The sequence below is a fragment of the Watersipora subatra genome, chromosome 5, assembly GCF_963576615.1.
Source record: "Watersipora subatra chromosome 5, tzWatSuba1.1, whole genome shotgun sequence".
NCBI lineage: Eukaryota > Metazoa > Bryozoa > Gymnolaemata > Cheilostomatida > Watersiporidae > Watersipora > Watersipora subatra.
The window spans coordinates 64,953,774-64,977,908 of NC_088712.1; the positions used below are offsets into that span (position 1 = coordinate 64,953,774).

Consider the following 24,135-nt stretch of genomic DNA (forward strand, 5'->3'; position numbering starts at 1 on the left):
TGTTTGGGATAATCACCACTGAGTATTGATCTGTAATGCCTTGGTAAATAGGTCCCACTATGTATTAAATTATGTGATTATAATGAAAAAAACAAGCCAAATGTCAGCATAATAAAAACTGTCAGATGACTGCTAGATTGATCACGGAATAATAATTCAACATGACTGTCTGTCTATCTTTCTGATGTCTGATAAGCATAACCTTATGGCCATAGATGACAATAACCTCAAAGTGTTGTGAAGATTGCTGATTGAATCATTGAGGAAAGTAGGAGAGCACAAATCAATGTATAGTTTTAATCAACTTAAAATGTAAGATTTAGTTTTTCATTATTATCTTTATGTAGTGTTATCTTTATCTCTAACACCGAATGTATCACTGGATGGAATATCAGTAAATAGAGATCAAGTTACCAACACAAGTTCATGTCCAACAAATACAAATAACAGAGCTTATTCTACACCCAGGTGTTACTGCTCTCAAGGAGCAAGGTTTGTATAACCTTGCTCCTTGTAGTTACTCCTTGTGCTACTTCATGAAATATAAGCAGCACATCAACTGATAATCATACGGACAACAGGAGCGACCATCTGCCATACTTACTAATATTTGCAAACTTACTAGCGGTAGAGCTCATTATCCTACTGTCTGACGACGCTGAAAATTTCACAAAGGTTTTTATATTTTACTTTATTTTTATTATTGGATATGTTACTCTTAACAATATATATAAATATAAATATATATATATATATTATAGCACACGCAGAAATAAACAAACACCTTCATTTGAAAGTTAGAATGGTAAATGTTGTATATGTTGATTAAAAGAAACTTCTGTGCAAAAACCTTTTTATTACCTGCGCAATGCAAGGCACTAGCGTAGTTAAAATATAAACTTTAGTATTGTAGATATGGGCATGAGTTATGCACAGTTGTATCGGATGAGTTAATCTTGTTTACTTGATTTAGAAATGTGATTATATGAATTTGAATATGATCATAGTTAAATTGAACAAAGCAATAATCATGCTGTCATATTGGTGAGCAGTTATCATACTTACTAATATTGATACTACTACTAGAGGAGTGATTGACTTTGGTGAAGTTTGATGGTGCTGCAAGTCCACAATAATGATGCTATAATTGCAATAAGCTTAGCAGATTTTAACAAACAGGAGCAAAAAATTCCTCATCTGTGAGAGTGTGAAATTAACTACTATATTAATGTAGCATATATATATGCTACATTAACTTTTGCATAATATATAAGTTAACATAACCTGTATTACACATATATACATAATACAGGCTATGTTATATATATATATATATATATATATATATATATATATATATATATATATATATATATATATATATATATATATATATATATATATATATATATATATATATATATATGTATATATATATATATAACATAGCCTGTTATATATATACATATATATAACATATATATATATATATATATATATATATATATATATAAAACACCCACTCCAAGCGATATTTAATAAACAAACTTTAAAACTGAGCTACTTAGTAATGCCAAACTTGAAAAAACTCATTGATGCCGGCATAAAAAAACTCACTAAAACGATTACACAACAAAGAGAAGATAATGAAGAAAGTTTCAACAGCAAACAAAAGAACAGTTGCCTTTTGGGAAGAAAATGCAGAGCCAAAATTGTGATATACCGAGCAACAGTGAACAACCATACAGACAAACACGTAGCAGCCTGGGTAGGACTTTGCTCCTAAGAAATTAAGACAAGATCTAGCAATCATAAAGCCTCGTTTAACCACCAAAACAAACAGCACGACACAGAACTGAGCAAGCACATTTGGAAGTTGAAAGACAGCAACTCAGCGTACAACATAACATGGAAAATCTTAGCTCAGGCACAACCATAAACAAACAAACTGATGCAAACTATGTTTACTAGAAAAAATATTCCATGATATACAAACCACACTTGAGCACATTGAATAAAAGAAATGAGTTGTCCAAGTGCTGACATGTTAGGAGTTATCTTCTCGGTTACACTTAGCACTAAATCACATGATTAAAGCATCGAGCCCATTTCTAGCATTTAGGTACAGATTTTCATTTTAGTCAAACTGCGCCTGAGGAGTGCATAACACAAAACAAATTAGTAGCGCTATTACTGAAAGTTTACTTTCTTCTTACTATTTTTTCTATTATGTATATATATAATATATATATATATATATATATATATATATATATATATATATATATATATATATATATATATATATATATATATATATATATAATGTATTAGGAACTGTAAACCTTAAAAACTTTTTACTACTTAAAGTTTTATGGTTGTTACTATTCGTCAGGTAAAACTAAAATTATCCGGACCTCATGTGACTGTAAGCAACAACACATGTCTCAGAATGTTGCCACCAATCTAGAAAAGCTTTTCTCCAGAGCTCTGAATGAAGAAATCCCCAAAGATCATAAGGGTTTTGATATTCAGTAGAAACAATGTAAAACTTGGTTATAGCTGCGTGAAGAATATTGAACAAATAATTGCGAATAACATCAAAACGCAACTATCAAACAAAAAGCCAACAGCAACATGCAACTGTCGAGACAATAATACATATCCATTGCCAAATGCATGCACGTCCAGTTCAGTCATCCGTCAGGCTACAGTTATAACTTATTAAAGCCTGGTTCCCATATCAATTGCGATACTCCGGCAGTAACTTGCGCAGCAAAACGTTTGCGACGTTAGGCTCGGCGGCATATGTTCACATATAAGCTGCATCGCTAAACATAATCGCATAATCAAATAAAATGTTCGTTAGCCATGCCGTTTCTATAACGGTGACCTTCACTCGTACAGTGCATTTCGGGAAGGTTTTGCCTGCGGCCTTTTGCGAAATTTGAACAGCGCTAAACTATTACGATGCCGCCGGCAACTACCGGCGGTCCTCGGCGGAACCCGGCGTGTAGGTTCCCATTTCACTGCTAATAGCCTGCGGTGCTGTCGCCGGTCTTTTACGACGTATATGGGAACCAGTCTTAACCTGATGCCGCCAATTAAGCATATGTTAGCCTAACAGAAGGCCCATTCCAGAGAAGATATTACAACCACCGCAGCAGCTTTAACAATCCATCAAGACGAACATCAACAGAGCTAAGTAGTTATATATGGCAGCTTAAAGATCTGTCCATCCAGTACAACATCAAGTGGAGAATATTGAAGAAAGCGAGTAGTTACAATAAGACCAGTAAACGCTGTAATTCGTGCATATGGGAGAAATACTTTATTCTATACAAACCAGAGCTTGCAAGTTTAAACTCACGAAACCAGCTTGTGTCAAAGTGCAGACATTCTAATAAGCAATTGATTTGCAATGCTGTTTCATAAACAAATTAAGGTATTATATATTGTTGACTTTAATCTTTAGGCTCCTCTATGTGTTTTAGATAATTTCAGCTTTACCTGATAAATGTAACAAAGATGAAACTTTAAGTAGTAAATAGTTTGTAAAGTTAGCAGTTCTTAATACATTTTATATAAAAGCTTTATTTTAATATTGAGCACTCTGCTTCTTGTGAACCGCAAATTTTTTCTTCATTGTATATATACGTATCTACATATACATTTCTCAAAATATAGCTATAACGCAAGCTGATTATTTTACCAATGTGGCCAAGAGTGACGATGCTTCTGTTAAGAAATATTTTTTTGTAAAGTTCAATTACTATATGTGGGGTCAAGGCCAATTCTTCTTACGAGGAAAATTATATCGTCTCCATGGAAAGAGCCTCTGCATTTTCTCACCATTCAATCAAACAAAGACAGTCCGATATCTCATTTTTACATTTGTACCAATGTCGATAGGTACCAGTATCGTTGTATTCAAAGTTTTGATGGATAGCTTCTGTGGAACGGTAAAATTTTTTATACACAGACTTTTATGCAGTAATTAGTATTATTAATTCAATATATTCATGATTTTTATTTTGTTCTCTCAATTCGTATTAATTGGATCATTACCAAATCATCTTTTATTGTAATTGTAGCAAAACAGACTTAATTTAGCAACTACTCGCTAACTATTTCACGTTTAAATTTAAACCCTTTCATAGTCATTTTACTTTTTTTTAACCTGCACAAAACATTTTTCTCATGATATGAAGTTTGAAAGTTGAAGTTGTTTGACAAAGTCTGAAAACCTTTACAGTTGTTTTTATTTTCCATCTCAAATTATTTCAACTACACAGAACGCTTTCTTATGATATGTAGTTTGAAAGTTAGAATGGCAAATGTTGTTATATGTTAAGAACAAAAAAATGATGTTATATATTAAATACAAATAAATCTTCTGTCCAAAGACTTTCATTACCCGGCAACACAAGGTAGTAGAGCTGGTATATATATATATCTATATATATATACCAGCTCTACTACCTTGTGTTGCCGGGTAATGAAAGTCTTTGGATAGAAAATTTATTTGTATTTAATATATATATATATATATATATAATGTTGTTATATGTTAAGAACAAAAAAATGATGTTATATATTAAATACAAATAAATTTTCTGTCCAAAGACTTTCATTACCCGGCAACACAAGGTAGTAGAGCTGGTATATATATATATCTATATATATATACCAGCTCTACTACCTTGTGTTGCCGGGTAATGAAAGTCTTTGGACAGAAAATTTATTTGTATTTAATATATAACATCATTTTTTTGTTCTTAACATATAACAACATTATATATATATATATATACTGTATATAGCGAGAATTTCAATCAGCTGCTCTTACAATGGACCTTTGCCCTGATGATGAGGAAATTGACTGGCACACGAAACCTCTTCATGGTGCTTACCACCGACAAATATCTAAGGTTGGCGATCTTCATCAGACATATATGTGGCTGAACAAAGGAAACCTAACAGCCAATACAGAGACGCTAATCATGGCAGCCCAGGAGCAAGTGCTCCCAACAAGGCAACTCCAAACAAAAATCTATCACACTAGAGACGATCCTAGATGCAGACTGTGCAAAGATGCACCTGAGACCATCCAACACATCATCAGTGGATTCAAGCAGCTAGCAGGAAATGCATACACTGAACAGCATAATCATGTTGCAGGTGTGGTGTATAGAAGTCTATGTGACGAGTATGGCCTTAATAAACCACAACACTGGTGGGAAACTCTTGGTGAGGTCAATGAAAATGATCGTGCTATGATCCTCTGGGACTTCTACATCCGGACTGACAAGCATGTCCTAGCAAACCAACCAGATATAGTGGTGGTGGACAAGGAGAACAAGAGAGCTACTATAATAGATATAGCAGTACCCAATGACTACAATATACACAGCAAAGAAAAAGAAAAGGTAGAGAAATACCTCCCTCTTGGAGAAGAGATTGAAAAATGCTGGGATGTAAGAACAACTGTAATCCCAGTAATCATAGGGGCACTGGGCGCAATAACACCGGCGCATAAAATGTGGCTTGCCCAAATACCAACAGCAATCAACTCAGGTGAGTTGCAGAAAAGTGCTCTACTGGGAACAGCTAAGATCTTGAGGCGAGGGCTCAAACTCCCAGGTCTCTGGTAGGAGACCCGAGTTAGAGCAGAAACTACCACCCATATGGGTTAACCGGGGTAAGGAATCAATTTTCTTTATATATATATCTACTATATAAACGGCAATCGTTGTCTGTCTGCGTGTGTGTGCGTGCGTGTGTGTGTAAGTGTGTGTGTGTGATTGATTGTCCGCCTTATAGAGTACCGTACTTTTTCGAGTATTAGCCGCAACTAGGTATCTAGGGCGCATTACCGAGAATCTCAGGTTAGTACACGCGTCTATACATAACCTATTCATCGTTTTTACACAAAAATCACGTCATCTCTGGTTAGCGCGCCTCTTTACGGTGCCCAATGACACTGGTATGTTTCAAACAGCAAAGTTGCTGCCGTGTTAAAAAGCATCATTCTGAGTTCTGCAGCCTATTCAGTTAAATTTTAGTTTTCTGACGGTTCGTTATAGGAAGCCATACTGCTGACAGTTCGCATTTTGTACTTGCTGTAGTGGAGATTATCCTGGCATCTCAGGCTTGCATCAGTTCATCGTTTGAGCAACATCCATCGGTCTCTTCTTAGGAGAGGATACGTTGCTGGAATGCATGTCTTGTTTTTATTACTCTTTCGGCCTATACAAAGGTGCCTATACAGCTATACAAATGTACTAATCATTAAATAAAATAAATTAATGAATAGTAATTTACATGCGATTAATTTTTACTGCAAACGTGTAACGAGAAGGTCACGCGAACGTTGGTTTCTTGCGGTCACTGAAAAAAACGCAGCTCTCACCTACTAAATTTCACATAAAAAAGGTAAGTACTTTTTATTCAATATTGCATTGTCTATGAATTGCCATATTTTCACTACATAACCATTTCACTTGCGTCCATGTACAAGTTTAGCTATCTGCCTACTGCCAGCCATTTTGCCGATATTGCTTAATATGTATACAATATTTTTTTAATTTCAAAATCCACCTAGAACGTTTGTTTTGGTTATATATTTCATTTTGCCAACATGTTAACAAGAATTGCTAAACCAAAAAATAATTGTATCTATACTTTGTGCATTGATAAAGCGATGAGAAGCTACAAAGCAAAACGATCCTCTACAATGTTCCCTATTTTTACAAAACCATTAATTTCATCGCCATCAGAGTCAGTGCTGCTATTGCTATTTTAATTATCTGTGTAATCACAAAAATCTGAATAAGCTATAATGTCATCAACATAAGTAGTTATTTGTTTTCTAATTCGGACGCCTTTAATGAACTTACACAAAAATGTTCGTTTTCAAGTTGGAAATCACTAAACAAAGGTTAAGATATTAAACTTTAGGCTAGTTTTATTGAGAAATCTTTGGACAACACTGTCACTACCATAAAAGTCCTAAAGATCGCTATTTATGTTATCAACGAATAATAAAATTCAGTTACTAGCAATTGCTGGGAAAGTCGCAAAATGTGTCTATAGCGGTCGACCATAGAAAACGCATAAATGAGCCTACTTCGGTGGAAGGGTTGAAAACGTTGGATTTGCCACTGTTTGTGGTAGTAAACATGTTCATTTCCTTTTGAATTACTTTTGCTTTTTTTCCAGCTACGAGTACTACAGAACTACAGCTACTGCAAAACTAGCACGGGTACTGCTACTGCGTTTTACCTACTAAATTTCTACATCGAAAAGGTTAGTACGTTTTATTCAATGTTGTATTGCCTATGAATTGCCACACCTCAACTACTTAATAACGTTGAATTTGCCACTGTTTGTGATAGTTGGACAAGTTCATTTTCTTCAGCAGCTGAGTTACTAATTTTTTTTCCAGTTACAAGTAGGGCTACTGTAACTTACTACTACAGAACTTGCACAAGTACTCCGAGGGCTACGATAGGCGATGGCGAAAAGAAAGAGAGCAGCCGGTATCGACTTACTGTCACCCTGCTTTAGCCATGACTATCTGTACGTCGCCTGCTCAAAAGTAGGCAGAAGCCGAAAACTGTTTGCTCACACAGCCGACAGAAAAACAAAAGATGTTGTCTATCCGCAAGTGTTGCGTTGAACTAACATTGTGTTATTGTTATGTCATGCTATGTTCTTCATGTTCTGCTATACCACATGCAGCATTTTCTAACATATTTTTCAGTATATATATATTTTCATGCATTCGTTATCCTTATTGTGTCTCATAAAAAGGCTATCATGTTGGCGCTATGTGTTATTATTGTAAGGTGCTAATGCTGTATTTGCCTTGACATCATACTGTCTGTGCTGTTATACATATAAATTTTATCGACACAACTGTTTGTATATACCATGTCAAAACACAGGCTATAGACGAAGAACTGGTAAGCTATGATTAGTGTTTTAAGCATGTAGTCTCCATTCAATAAATGCTGGCGATAGCAAAATATTTTGTATAATTTTTTAAAAGATGCAAAGCTTTTCAGTACTGCCAGTTTGAAGAACTTCAGTTTGCATAGCAATGTCAATTTCATTATCAATTCTCTGTACACAAATAGGGCAATGCCGATTTGAGTGGTTTGAGACTGATGCATTGTAGACTAGCTGTAAAACATATTGCAGATTTCCATTGTTCTCCCAACATTATTGACATATATGACTGCATATGTGTATGCATAGTGTGATAGGGGCAAAAAATTTCAGTAGACTGCATATTTGGAGTTGTTTTACACTATGAAATACAACTCTCAGTAAACCTCTTGCTGTACATGAATCTGTTCTCGTGGACGGATAACGCAGCTAGCGGTTTGAGGCCGTGGCGTCACTCGGGGATGCGCGGGAGACCTTTTTCGTCCCGAGTGCAGCAAGAGTATCTAGGCGCGGCTTTCCGTATGAATGAATTGGCAAGTGCGAGGTGATTGCTTGCAAAGCGATTGAGTGCTAGGCGATTGATTGCGAGGTAATTGATTGCGAGTGCAAGGCGATTGGTTGCGAGTGCGAGGCGATCAATTGCAAGGCAAGTGCAAGGCAATTGATTGTGAGGCGAGTGGGAGGTGATTGATTGCGAGGCGGTTGATTGTGAGGCAGGTGCGGGCCGATCGATTGCGAGTGCGAAGCGATTGATTGCGAGGCAAGTGCAAAAGCGCAATTGTCAACTGCTCGGTGGATAAAGACTGGTCAGCCAAGGCGGGGCTCAGCGGCAGAAGTGCGCGATCGTCAACTGCAAATATAGACGGGTATGGACGGACGCATAAATCTAGACACATGAATCTAGAATATTTACTAGATTTTACACGCATCTAGCTGTAAAACACATTGCAGATTTCCCTTATTCTCCCCAACATTATTGACATGTAGTATGTGTATGCATATTTAGGGCAACAATTTCAGTAGACTGCGAATTTGGAGTTGTTATACAGTATGTAAGACAACTCTCAATAAACTTTATGCTGCGTGTGATTCTGTTCCTGTAGGCAGGTAATGCAGCTAATATATATATATTTATATACATGTATATATATATATATATATATATATATAATATGTATAAGTGAAACTTCACTCTATAAGTTAAATATTTTATTACTAATAGTTTCATGTGGTACAGTAAGTATCACACTCTTCAGATAAAATGTCTAAAATGAATTTCATACACCAGTAATATGCTGTTATACAGAGTTAGATAAGCTGATAATTGGGTAGGGGTATAGAAGCCCAAAGCCAAATAGTTAAGTGATACAATTGCGTAGCAAGAACTTAGATGAATGTCTGCATGATGACAATAGCTCAATACGTTTATTAAGAGATTGGTGTTTAACATGTAACAACATTTGCCATTCTAACTTTCGAACTACGTATTGTATCATGAAAAAGGTGTTTTGTGTAATTGAAATAACTCAACTCAGAAAATTAAAGCAGCTGCAAAGGTGTTCAAACTTTTTCAAAAAAAGCTTTTTTACTTCTTATAGAGAGGAAAATGTTTCGTGTAGGTCAAACAAGTTAAAATAATAAAATGACTATAAAAAGGTTTATATGTAAATGTAAAATAATTAGCAATTAATAGCTCAATTGAGCCGGTTTTGCAACGATTACAATAAAATATGAATCGATAATAATACAATTAATACAAACTGAGAAAACAAAATAAAAATCTTAAATTTGTAGAATTAAAATTAACAATTCTTGCATAGAAGTGTGTGTGTGTATAAAAAAATGGTTACTGTTCCACCAGAAGCTATCCTTCAAAACTTTGAATACGATGATACAAAGACATTATAATTGTCTGTGCAAGAAGAATTGGCCTTTACCATAGATATAGTAATTGAACCTTATGAAAAACATTTATTAACAGGGACATTACAACGTGTGGGCGGCTCGGTAAAATAATCAGCGTTCGCTATAGCTATAGCCAGAATGACAGATCTGCAGAATACTTTGAGAAATATATATATATATAGATTTATATATATTATTTCTATACATAATCCAATATAGATTAATTCTATATACGATATACATATACACATGTATATAGAAGTATTTATGTATATATATACATAAATATATATATATATACATTATATTATATACATTATATATGTATATATACATATATGTATATATATGTACATATATATGTATATATACACATATCTATATTTATATATATGTAGAGAAATGGTTTCCTCACTCTGGTTAACCCATATGGGTGGTAATTTCTGCTCTAACTCGGGTCTCCTACCAGAGACCTGGGAGTTTGAGCACTCGCCTCAAGATCTTAGCTGTCCCCAATAGCGCACTTTTCTGCAATTCGCCTGAGTTGATTGCTGTCGGTATTTGGGCAAGCCACATTTTCTGCGCCGGTGTTATTGCGCCCAGTGCCCCAATGACTACTGGAATTACAGTTGTTCTTACATCCCAGCATTTCTCAATCTCTTCTTCAAGAGGGAGATATTTCTCTACCTTTTCTTTTCTTTGCTGGCTATATTGTAGTCATTGGGTACTGCTATATCTATTATATATATATAGTAGATATATCTATTATATGTATATATATATATATACATATATATATATATACATATATATATATATATGTACAAAATAATTCCACAACCAAACGAGCGTAGCGAAGTTTGAGAGTTTTTATGATAAATGCATGTGCACACAACTTACGAAAATTACTCATTAACAACGTTGGAAACCCTTGTATCGAAATCTCATCAACAAATTTAACCATTTTTTTGCAGAGTTGTTAAAGTATAATAACGATACAAAACACATATAAACCTATTTAAATATGGTAACTAGTTTTTGAAAGGTTACCGCAATATCTTAAAACTAACACATCTGATCGGATTATACATAAATAGACAGAATATTTCGGCCAAAATTCGCCACAAGACACTTGAAAAGCTTGGTTTAATAATAGTTAAGACCGGCCTATGATACGCCAATAAAGCAGTGCGACAGATAGTAGAACTATTTAGCAGTGCGCATTTCATGAGAAAAATGTGCTCATTTCACCAGTCTATGGCATTGTTTAATTGCCGAAGGTTTGTGTAATTAACGTAGACTGTTTGAGGCGTAGACCGATTTACAGGTACGAAAATGTGGTACACAGTTTATCAGCCTACGTTTTTGTACAATTACCAAAGGTTTTTTAAATTATCTAGAACATTAGCCATATTTCTTTACATCTTATCTACAAGCTAGGGCAGAACTATAATGCCCATGTATGACAAGAATATTTCTTTATTTCACTCCAGTTTGCATAAAACTTCCAGACGCGTGAATGCCAACGCTTGCTTTCTGTTACATATCGCTGTCAAAACCATTCTACATTCACAACCCACTTTCAAACTGTATATTACATGGCAGCTTGCCGTTTTACTTTTAATATTGCATTTCAGAGATATAATAAACATATTTCTTTATTGTTGTTGTTAATTAAATTACGTACAGTAGGTTAGGTTGTACAGCCATGCTGCTCTTAGCCGTACAGGCATTCCTCTCGATCTAGCATGGGGTTTGACAATACACAAGAGTCAAGGTCTTACCATGGCTAAAGCTGTCATTGATATAGGCCACCACAAAATGACCGCTGGAATATCGTTTGTTGCTCTCTCTCGAGTTTGAAACATCAATGACTTACTTGTTAACAACTTCGCTAGGGAGCGCATCCCTCGATTAGCTATCAATGACCAAATCTTACAACGCAAAAGAGAGGAGACTAGATTGCGCGACCTTTAACAGATACTGTACACTTATAACAGATATTGTAATATCAACAATTAACCAATTACTTGTATACCTGGTTTCAACACAACTTTACCTCCATAATAAATTGTTAGTTGCACCTTTTTAGAGTCGTGCTCCCTCAAATTTATTTTATATCATCTCAAACAAGTCTCATTTACACTATACTCTGTCAATTCCTGCTGAGAACTACTTTTTCAACAACCAACAGCACCCTTTCTTTTTTCCATTATCACTTTGGTCTTGGGCTGTATGACAGTGGAATTTCTAGTTGTATTTATGGTCACGTTGTCTATAAAAGTATATCTATATATATAAATATATATATGTATATATATTATACATATATATATTTATATAAATATATTATAAATATATATATATGTATATATATATGTATATATATATATATATATATATATATATATATATATATATATATATATATATATATATATATATATATATATATATATATATATATATATTCATATATATATATTATTAGAAACTATGTGTTTCAGATATTAGCTAACAACAATCATTTTGCTCCATGGACACTTCAAACAAGTTTTGTAAAAAGGACCCAACTCCCCCAACAAAGTATGTTGCTCCGCGTGAATGCTAGTAAAGAAGCAGACTACTGGCACAGAGAAAGGAATCAAATCAAATAGAAACAATAAATCTGCCATGCCCACCAATCAGCCAACAGAAAAAAAGGATACATTTGAACAAAGTTGGTTTTCGGCCTAATTATTATGTTTATGTTCTCCAAAACACAAATAACCAGGAAATAGATAATAGGAAATAGGAAAGCCCAAAACGCTGCCTGTGAATTTAAAAAGAGTTTGTTACTGGAATGTAAAAGACCTGACATTTTAGTGCATCACTTGAACTAAATACTCATCACTCATCTTAAAAAGAAATCAATTGCGTGAAATCTTAGTAAAATATCAGTGAAACCAATCGCTCTTGCTGTAGAATTTGTTAGTTATTTTCTAAAAAAAGACACTCTAATATGTATCAATAGACTCTGTAAAGCATCAAATCATCTGTGGATGGGTGATTATGGGAAGCAGAGAAAATAGCTCAGCAGAAGAAAATCAGTTGAGTAATAATCAATGACTCATTTGTCATACTTACTAGTAATAGTTGTAGTACTCGTTGTACTTGTACTTGTTGTACTACTGTCTGATGGTGCTGAAATTCAACAGAGCATGACCAAAAGTGTTTTAAAAACATAGTCATAAGGGCTGTCGATGCATGCTGCCTTCAACACAATGCTTTATTTGCTCTCACTGCTCTGTTTTCCATAATACTTGTGCTAAAATACATTATAGAATTATTGTACAGGTTTTAGGGCAGCTTTTAATTTTACTAGTTATAGCTATGTTGAGATTTTTCAAACACAAAAAGTGAACTTGCTGCTATGAGAAATAGCCAATGAGATGAGATCAATGTTAAAGAGCTCCAATCAAACATCAACACACTAGAACTAGTGCTATAGTGAAAATGAAGAAAAAGTAAAACTAACTGGCTCCAAACATAAATTTATGCAGTGTTATGCTTGAAAAACCAATAAAACAGAACATTGCGAACAATGAAGTTTATTCGCAAGTAATCACTAATTTCCGATGAGTTTTAATAGTTTACAAAAATCCATTTATGGATGGCATATGTATTAAAGCACTCTAAATTAGCGTGATCTGTAGCCTGTCTTAGCAGTTTAAGAATAATATAAATAAATACAAATCATTTGCTACATTAGATGGAAAACATTAGGCTAAAAACTCTTGCATCTAAACGATAAAGTGAAGAAACCTGGCTAGTTTTTGACCAAATAAGGATATACTGTATACTTTAATAAAACCCTGTATATACACTCTCAATAAGACCTTGGATATGTACCCACAATAAGACCCTAGATATGTACTCCTAATAAGACCCTGTATATGTATTCTCAATAAGACCCTAGATATGTACTCTTAATAAAACTCTGGATATGTACTATTAATAAGACCTTGGATATGTGCTATCAATAAGACCCTGTATATGTACTCTCAATAAGACCCTGGATATGTAGTCTTAATAAGACCCTGAATATGTACTCTCAATAAGACCCTGGATATGTACTCTTAATAAGGCCCTGAATATGTACTCTTAATAAGACCCTGTATATGTACTCTCAATAAGACCCTGTATATGTACTCTTAATAAGACCCTGAATATGTATTCTCAATAAGACCCTGGATATGTACTCTTAATAAGACCCTGAATATGTACTCTTAATAAGAATAGATATGTACTCTCAATAAGACTAGATATGTACTCTCAATAAGACTAGATATGTACTCTCAATAAGACTAGATATGTACCCTCAATAAGACTAGATATATACTCTCAATAAAACTAGATATGTATTATCAATAAGACTCTGTATATGTATTATCAATAAGACCCTGTATATGTACTCTCAATAAGACCCTGGATATATACTATCAATAAGACCCTGGATATGTACTATTAATAAGACCCTGGATATGTACTCTCAATAAGACCCTGAATATGTACTCTCAATAAGACCCTGGATATGTAGTCTTAATAAGACCCTGAATATGTACTCTCAATAAGACCCTGGATATGTACTCTTAATAAGGCCCTGAATATGTACTCTTAATAAGACCCTGTATATGTACTCTCAATAAGACCCTGTATATGTACTCTTAATAAGACCCTGAATATGTACTCTTAATAAGACCCTGAATATGTACTCTTAATAAGACCCTGAATATGTACTCTTAATAAGACCCTGAATATGTACTCTCAATAAGACACTGTATATGTACTCTTAATAAGACCCTGAATATGTATTCTCAATAAGACCCTGGATATGTACTCCCAAAATACCCTGAATATGTACTCTCAATAAGAATAGATATGTACTCTCAATAAGACTAGATATGTACTCTCAATAAGACTAGATATGTACTCTCAATAAGACTAGATATGTACCCTCAATAAGACTAGATATATACTCTCAATAAAACTAGATATGTATTATCAATAAGACTCTGTATATGTATTATCAATAAGACCCTGTATATGTATTATCAATAAGACCCTGTATATGTACTCTAAATAAAACCCTAGATATGTACTCTCAATAAGACTAGATATGTACTCACATTATTACTGGATATTTAATACTGTTTGCCCCTAATTACTTACTTATAAAATCTATGACTTGGAATCCACCAAAAGATTTGTCATAGACAATGTACTGTTGGTTCACCCATACTCCAGCCGTAATGTCAGTAAGTGTACAATTGGTTCCGTTACCAACTCTACTGTAGAGTGGGTTCTCACAAAGAGTAGTGAATTGCCCTAAAAAACGACAGAGAATTAGCAATTATATTAATAAATATGCTCACAGCTGAATAATTTTCTGGTCTATTTCACTGTTTAATAATATTTAAACAGTGAGTTCACTCGTGTTGCTGGTAGATTTAGAAAAGGGGATAAAGATGAAGCAAGGTAAATGGTAAATTCTGAACAATCAAACATTAATGCTTTGACTGTAAGGTTTTAACCACACACTGTATTCGTATACCAGTATGATAATATAACAACAAAGAAAATTTTTTTTGAAGTTTTATGCATTTATTGTTGCTAAGATGAGAAGAAATAAAATACTTTACTAGCTGGAAGCTACTTAGATGACTGGATAGGAAATATTAGTTCTTACTAACTCAGTATTAGTTAAAGCACACCAATTATATAATCTTTTTATTATATATTTCAATACATCAGAGTCTTGGCTTTCGAATGAGCCTATATTCAATACACCAAGAATAATAGAACTAAGAAAAACAGGGTGTCAAAAGTATGTCCTGCAATAAAAAACCACTTGGTTGCGGTTCCCACATTGTGATGTTATAATTATTATTATCCCTTTCGATGCCATCGAGGCTGCGCTTTTCTGCGACAATCGGCGCTCATAGACCCAGAGAACGTTAATAATATACTAGCATTCTAGATAATCAACAATGCCCGGGGATCGTGCTAACGCTCGACCTATACAAACACATCTTCTGGCTTAATTAATTATGATTCAATATGTATACTGTCGTTGATAAAGGTAATGAAATCACATCAATTAAATTGTGACCTGCAGTTGCGTGGCACTAGGACTATATGTCAATTGTACTTTCGAGATCACGTAATGCTTGAAATTAATTAGTCTCAGTCATGGCCCTCAACATCACAATAAAAAGAGAGAGCTAGTGCATAATATTATCGGGAAAACATAGTACAGTGCTTGGAATCTGAGTTATTTATCATAGAAATAATCTGTAGATAGAGAGCTAATGACACTGATTCCTTTGACATCTTTATTGATTCTCTGGAGTTGTTCTACCTTTGCCTGCCACTAGCGTCATTATTGTAGTTGATGAATATAGTAAGCAGTAAGCAATAAAATAAGCGGTAAGAGCACACAACACCAAATATGAAAATTTTGACGTTGCAATTTTTGAGCCTATACCATTGAACATTTCTGCGGTAGAGCTCTGTGGAAATCTTATAAACACTAACCAATGTCTGTCTCACCATGTCAAACAATGGCTCATTTGAAAGCCAAGATTCGTATGTATTGAAATATATCATAAAAAATTATGTAATTTATGTGATTTAACAGACATATTCAGTAGAACTAGTCTATTTCATCACCTACTAACATATTAGTCTAAAACTGAACTAGTAACATAAGATCATTGAACCTACTGTTTCTCTCACTAACTTGTTAGTTTATAATAAATTGTTAAACAGTGACTAAAGTAATCCCACGACCAAACACGAGCGAAGTGATTGTTTGGGAGCTTTATGATAAATGCATATGTGCACACAACTCCGGAGAACTATCCATCGATGGCATACCCAAACCCTTGTACCGAAATCTCATCAACAAATTTAACTATTTTTGTGTGGAGTCGTTTAAATATAATAATGATACAAAACACATACAGTGAAACTCGGATAACTCAAACTTCAAGGGACCGAGCATAAGTGTTCGAGTTATTAGAGCGTTCAAGTTATCAGGACAGTCATAAGTGCACGTATTTATCAGTAGATACATGTACATATACAAACTATATATCAATCAAAAGCATAGATTGTTTGTTGCAAGTTAAAGGGTCTCTCTGTGAAGTTTTAAATATTTTTAATCAGAAAGTATAGATATTTTTCTATCACTTGAGATTTGTTTGTTGTTTTAGATTTTAGATTGATTTGATTTGTTTGTTTGTGATGTGACTGCCAGGACGTTGTCAGATTAAAATTGGCAAAACTTGATCGCGGTTAAAACACTCAGAAAAAATACATACGTATTTTTCCACCGAACGTTTTAACCAAGATCAATTTTGCAGTAAGTCAGTTATTACAAACTGCTTTACTATTAAAAACCCGTTATCAATTTTGCCGATTTTACTTTAAATTTATCCAAATTTTACCTCGCTTTTCTTGCTTTCGGAGGGCTATCGCTAAGCAGATGTTTGGTAAAATTTGATTTTTGCAAACCTTTAGAAAAGTCGTTAATAAAAATATTTTGCCGATGTTGGTAATAACGAGGCCTAAGAACTACTAAAAGTCGATGTTTATCTTTATGGCTTGGAATAACGTGATATTCTAAAGCGATAGTAACAACCGTCTCGGTAGCCGTTTGGCAAAAAACTGTTCGAGTTAACGGAGTTTCGGTCGAGTTATCTAAAGCCATTTATCATTGCGTGGGAACGGACCAAACAAATACGTTGAGTTAACCGTGTTTTTGAGTTATCCGTGGGCGAGTTATCCAAGTTTTCTCTGACCAACTTGTTAGTTTATAACAAGTAGTTAAACAGTGACTAAAGTGATATTATTATTAAACTCACCAGTTGTGGTGTCAAGGAAAGAGATTCTATTATTGTTGGTGTCTGTCATTGTAAGAATATTCTCTACTGGACTGGCGCTCATATCACTGTCACCATCAGTAATAACAGTGTTTCCATTGTTATATTGGTACCAAGCTGTTATATCGACTTGCTTTTGAGGTTCCCTTGCGCTATAAAAAGAAGTGGCCATACAATAATCACTCTATGTTATGCAGTAGTAGCAGTAAATTTAAACGTGAAACCATTTTATCCATTTCTTAAAGAGTAACTAAGAGAATAGTTTATACCATGTTGAGATTAACTATAGTTTTACCTGATAAACCTGACAAATGTCACATTATCAAATGGTTGAGTCCCAGTTGTGTTGAGTTTATCAAGATCATATCTGTTATATCCTACAATATGAACTGAATGAGTTTGATTCAATAACTATTAAAATACATGTATATTATCTGCTATGCTATGCTATAGATATCTATATATAGATAGTGCTATGTTTAGACAATGCTGTAAATAAATTGATGTATATTCCTGTACATTGTTGACAGAAACAGAATCACAAATGTCATTAGTTTATACCATTAACAGTGATGGTCTTTCTTTGATAGACAACATGAAACATACAACTACATTTTCATAATTGTTGGGATAGAAAAAACTGGTTCCTGAGTTAGCCATACTATGATTATGAATTTTGGATGTACATTGCTATAGGTAGGCTGGTGAGGTTTTACATGCATTGTAAGAGTCTATTTAGCAATCCCTCACTGTGTATTTATAATTTTGTGCAGTGCAGTTCATGTATCAATAATATTTATAAAACGTTAATAATAATAATAATAATAACAATGAAAATACATAAATTGCACAAAGTAGCTGATATAATCAACTCTATTTCTAAAAGACCTAAAACAGTGGTTGGTTGCTAATCAAGCAGTTGATAAGAAATGTGAAAAGTATAAGCATTATTTGTACAAACATTGTCAACGATTGAGCCCTAACATCTTACCATAAGGCACCTTATTCCATAGATAACGTTCATTTATAAACAACTGTTTTGGGTAGGAGCCTACTAGCCATGACTCATCATTAACAGGTACAACAAGATTCCCAGTGTAGTCTGCAGAAGGTTGAGCTCTTCTGTACATGTACAGTCCCTGAGAAACATAAGAAGGCTTCTCTAGAACAGCATTAAAATTCAGTCACTGTTAATCACATCATATTGAAGACTGTAAAGATGCTCATCATTCTTGTGAAGCAATATTATAGAAGTGGTTGTATTACTTTGCATGAGAGTACGTCCTGAATGGAATACCTACCATGACCTTGGAATTAAGAAGATTTACCATTTTTTAATATTTAAGATATTACAAATAGCAAAACCCTGACCTTGGGTCAACTTTACATAAACAATTTTCAACAGCTAATCTAAAACCTGAACAAATACTTGTCTAGACAGAAAAGCATTTTTCTTCCCTTCATGAGGCAAATTGTGAAAATGTATACTTGTATTTGTCACTCTCTGATATACACTATACAGATTTAGGCCTTTACTCTTCACTTCATGATACATATTATATAAATATAAGCCTATATTCCTCACTTTATATGATATTTTTTATAAGTGTAGGCTTATATTCCTCCCTCTATGACATACATTTTATAAATGTACACCTGCATTCCTTACTTTATGATATATATTAGATAAATATAGGCCTATATTCTTCACTCTACGATACCAATTGTATAAATGTAGGCATATCTTCCTCACTCTATGATATTCTTTATATAAATGTAGACTGACATTCCTAGCTCTATAATATACCATAACAAAATGTTTGTAAAATGGAATATTTGATGAAGGTTAATATACTATGTCAAAAGACTATGTTTATAATAAACTGACCAAACATATCTCAGGATGAACTCACATGAATAATATTATGTTTGTAATGGACTAACCCACATATCTCAGGATGAACTCACATGAATAATTTTATGTTTGTAATGGACAGACCAACATATCTCTGGATGAACTCACATGAATAATATTATGTTTGTAATGGACTAACCAACATATATCAAGATGAACTCACATGAATAATATTATGTTTGTAATGGACTGACCAACATATCTCAGGATGAACTCACATGAATAATATTATGTTTGTGATGGACTAACCAACATATCTCAGGATGAACTCACATGAATAATTTTATGTTTGTAATGGACTGACCAACATATCTCAGGATGAACTCACATGAATAATATTATGTTTGTAATGGACTGACCAACATATCTCAGGATGAACTCACGTGAATAATACTATGTTTGTAATGGACTGACCAACATACCTTAGGATGAACTCGCATGAATAATATTATGTTTGTAATGGACTAACCAACATATATCAAGATGAACTCACATGAATAATATTATGTTTGTAATGGACTGACCAACATATCTCAGGATGAACTCACATGAATAATATTATGTTTGTGATGGACTAACCAACATATCTCAGGATGAACTCACATGAATAATATTATGTTTGTAATAGACTGACCAACATATCTCAGGATGAACTCACATGAATAATATTATGTTTGTAATGGACTGACCAACATATCTTAGGATGAACTCACATGAATAATATTATGTTTGTAATGGACTGACCAACATATCTTAGGATGAACTCACATGAATAATATTATGTTTGTGATGGACTAACCAACATATCTCAGGATGAACTCACATGAATAACACTGGTTATGTAGAATCTGTCTTTCATCTCATCATAAGCCATGCCAGAGATGGCAGCAACATTCTGTTGAATGTCTAGTGTATGCTTTCCACAGGAATCCCAAGTTTTTCCTAAAATGTATAAAATAAGATTTACCTATCACCAAAGTCATCCTACAAACTATGACAACTATGATTAAACTGTAATTTTGAAAATTGTACAAATAGCCAACACTTAAAGGTTGACTTGCAACAAAGTTCACATGACAGTTATTTGATATGAAAAGGTTCACCAAGTCTTACTCTGTTGTAGGTGCAAAATATGTGAAAAGGTGATTACAAGCTCTTAAAAGCTCAAAAACGAACAGCTAATCGCAGCCACACAAGACCGACGTAGTTTGGATTCTCTTTCCAAAACAGCTCAAATGTGACGTAGTTGTGAGAGATGGTTTCATTTTACAATTTCATGCAACCTTATTCATCGAAATATTTTCACAAATATACTTCACGCATTCAATAAAACCATGTCTATTGTTATTACGCATCTGTTTTATCGGCATTGTAATCTTGTCACTTTTAGCAGTGATAAAATATAACTTACCGTAAAAATTCATTTAATTTTTTACCCTTACTTCGAAGGAGTACATATCATTGCCTGATAATCATGACGAGCCTGTTGGTCACTTGTGATAATCGAAAAGTGCTGCAGAAATTATTTGCAAAGTATTGGGTCGCATGATCAGATTATGACTTGCCGATTAGACCAAACTGAAACAAAACTGTAAAGTAGCGAGCATCTATAATTGATACGGGGTCTTTGGTAAAACCCGAAGTGTTTGTCATAAACTAGTGCTACGATAAGTTTTATATTGAGCTTTTTATTGGCCTTTCAATTCACGTGAGAACATCACGTGACAAGACGATAACCAAGTTTCATGGTTACATCAGAGAAATAAAGAGATTCCAATCTACGGCGGCTTTTCGTTTTTGAGCTTTTAAGAGCTTGTAATCACATTTCCACATATTTGGCACCTACAACACAACAGAGTAAGACATGGTGAATCTTTTGATACCAAATAACTGTAATGTGAATTTTGTGGCAAGTCAACCTTTAATAATCAGGAAAATGATTGCAAACACAAAAATAGAAACTATTATCACTCAATTTTAAACCTTCCTTCTTTAATTTTTATCAAGTTACAAGTTTCTTCAGTAAAAAACAACATTACCTTTATTAGAATTTTAACCACCAGACTAATGAGTAAGGGTTAAAAGGTCTTTTTCCATCAGATTACTGAGATAATTTTAGAGGTCTCTCATCACTAAGGTGATAATGGGTGAGTGCTAAAAGTCTTTTGCCACCAGACTAATGAGAATTAATTTCTGATGTCTGATAGTACAAAATTTCATATTATATTTTGTTCAATTTACTGTAGGGTGAAGGTATGAAAGATTTTAAATATTACTGCTTGCGATACTGAAAATGAACAAATGACTAAGTCTATGCATACAATGAACATGATTAAGTCTATGCATACAATGAACATGACTAAGTCTATGCATACAATGAACATGATTAAGTCTATGCATACAATGAACATGACTGAGTATATGCATACAATGAATAGGTCTAATGAATAGATCTTAATGCTGATTGTCAGATTTTTTGACAATATAAAAGTAAGCAAACCTGAAAGGATAGTGATATGATTTTTGAAAGATAAATACTAACCTAATACTGTTGTGATGTTTTTGGTATGTCTATCATATTCCCTGACACAAGAATATGCATCTACCCACATTATCTTTGCTCCATTAGCAATTTGTTGCAAGTAGTACGGATTCTGAATCTTCTGTAAGGCATCCCAGTCATCATTCGGGTCAAGTCTGTTATTAGTGACTGACCCTGCAACCTCTAACAAGAACCCACATACATGTATATACTGTAACTCTACTGTATGTACTGGAAAATTTTAGACTGCAAGAATAGTGGTGTGACTTTTCTTTTCACTACTAATTGACTCCAACATCCTTCTATAAATTTACTCTATGATGAAAGATGGGTTGAATCCTGCTCAAACACCTACTGTTCCACCTCTTTTGATATCTACCTTTGATGGCTCAGATAGTAATGGTCTTTCAATTTGAGGGAAATTGTCGACATTGTTTCACTGCCTAAATTAGTCGCACACTGGCCACTATTCTCATCTAATCTGGATACTTTCTGAATCAATGTATAAGTTCTGGTATACTTTGGCTAAAGTTTAAAGGAATTGAGACATACTCTATTTGCCGTTTTAAACAGTGACTCAATTGATTTTTTAGATATGGATAAATGTGACCGAAATTTTGCAAGATCTTGCTGACTTCTTGAATTGTCTCAACCACAGAGTAAGCCAACGCTTTGAGAGTAAGTGTGTAAGATGCAAAAAATCTATATACCTTTATGCGATGAGTAGTGTTCAAAAATTAACTATATACTCTTATCTGATTAGCAGTGTTTAGATAAAAACTATATACTCTTACCTGATGAGCAGTGTTTAACGATGAACTAAATACTCTTATCTGATGAGTGGTGTTCAGAGATGAACTATATACTCTTATCTGATGAGTAGTGTTCAGAGATGAACTATATACTCTTATCTAATGAGTAGGAGTCAGAGATAAACTATATACTCTTATCTGATGAATAGTGTTCAGAGATGAACTATATACTCTTATCTAATGAGTAGTGTTTAGAGATGAACTATATACTCTTATCTGATGAGTAGTGTTCAGAGATGAACTATATACTCTTATCTAATGAGTAGGGTTTAGAGATGAACTATATACTCTTATCTGATGAGTAGTGTTCAGGGATAAACTATATACTCTTATCTGATGAGTATTGTTTAGAGATGAACTATATACTTTTATCTGATGAGTAGTGTTTAGAGATGAACTATATACTCATATCTGCTGGGTAGTGTTTAGCGATGAACTATATACTTTTATCTAATGAGTAGTGTTTAGAGATGAACTATATCCTCTTATCTAATGGGTAGTGTTCAGAGATGAACTATATACTCTTATCTAGTGAGTAGGATTCAGAGATGAACTATATACTCAAAGCAGAAAAGCTTAAGCTAAAAGCTAACATAGATGCCGACCTTATAAGACATCTACAGAAAGAAAGTGCAGCCATTGGCCATCTTAATAGTGTGGTTTAAAAAATGGCAATATTTGAACTTCAGCACAACTCAAATTGCCATGCCTACATTTCTACTTGGATTAGAAACATCAGCCACTTACAGTCAAAACTTGAAATCACTTGAGAAATTTCATAATAGATGGCTTAAAACAATTCTAGAAATAGCACTGAGTGACAGACCAACAACAAAAATTGTTTTGGTGCAAGCTTACTGCACAAGTATTGAGACAATGATTGTCAAACTTCACCTATGCTGAACAGGCCATATGGTTCGTAAGGAGGAGATCAGACTTTTTCAGAAAATCTTCTAGTCAAAACAAGCAGAATGACAATGTAAGAAGAGAGTGCTAAAAATGATACGAGGGCACCATCAAAAGATACCCCAGTAGAATGGAGTCTTGAAAAAATTGAGTCACTTGCAGAATAAACTGAAAAGT

At 33.8% G+C, this 24,135-nt stretch overlaps 1 protein-coding gene across 1 annotated transcript; it reads right to left on the reverse strand.

Annotated features, from left to right (window-relative positions):
* Positions 1–8,588: 8,588 nt before the first annotated feature.
* Positions 8,589–22,332, reverse strand: LOC137397592 (uncharacterized). Its single transcript, XM_068083887.1, has 8 exons — positions 22,241–22,332; positions 20,522–20,640; positions 18,775–18,922; positions 18,079–18,160; positions 17,766–17,935; positions 15,070–15,225; positions 12,985–13,041; positions 8,589–8,803 (listed from the first exon to the last, which is right to left on the reverse strand). Exons 1-8 carry the CDS (start codon positions 22,308–22,310, stop codon positions 8,589–8,591), a joined length of 1,017 nt encoding a protein of 338 aa, XP_067939988.1. The 5' UTR covers positions 22,311–22,332.
* Positions 22,333–24,135: the final 1,803 nt, after the last annotated feature.

What these genes read in the sequence shown, in the direction of transcription:
- LOC137397592 (XM_068083887.1), bottom strand. Translation starts at nt 22,310, where the DNA reads ATGTGGGTAGATGCATATTCTTGTGTCAGGGAATATGATAGACATACC. An exon ending in ACATTTGTCAGGTTTATCAG is followed by an intron (nt 17,936 to 18,078) that starts GTAAAACTATAG and finishes TTCTTTTTATAG; the next exon opens with CGCAAGGGAACCTCAAAAGC. An exon ending in CCAAGTCATAGATTTTATAA is followed by an intron (nt 13,042 to 15,069) that starts GTAAGTAATTAG and finishes GTTGAATTTCAG; the next exon opens with CACCATCAGACAGTAGTACA.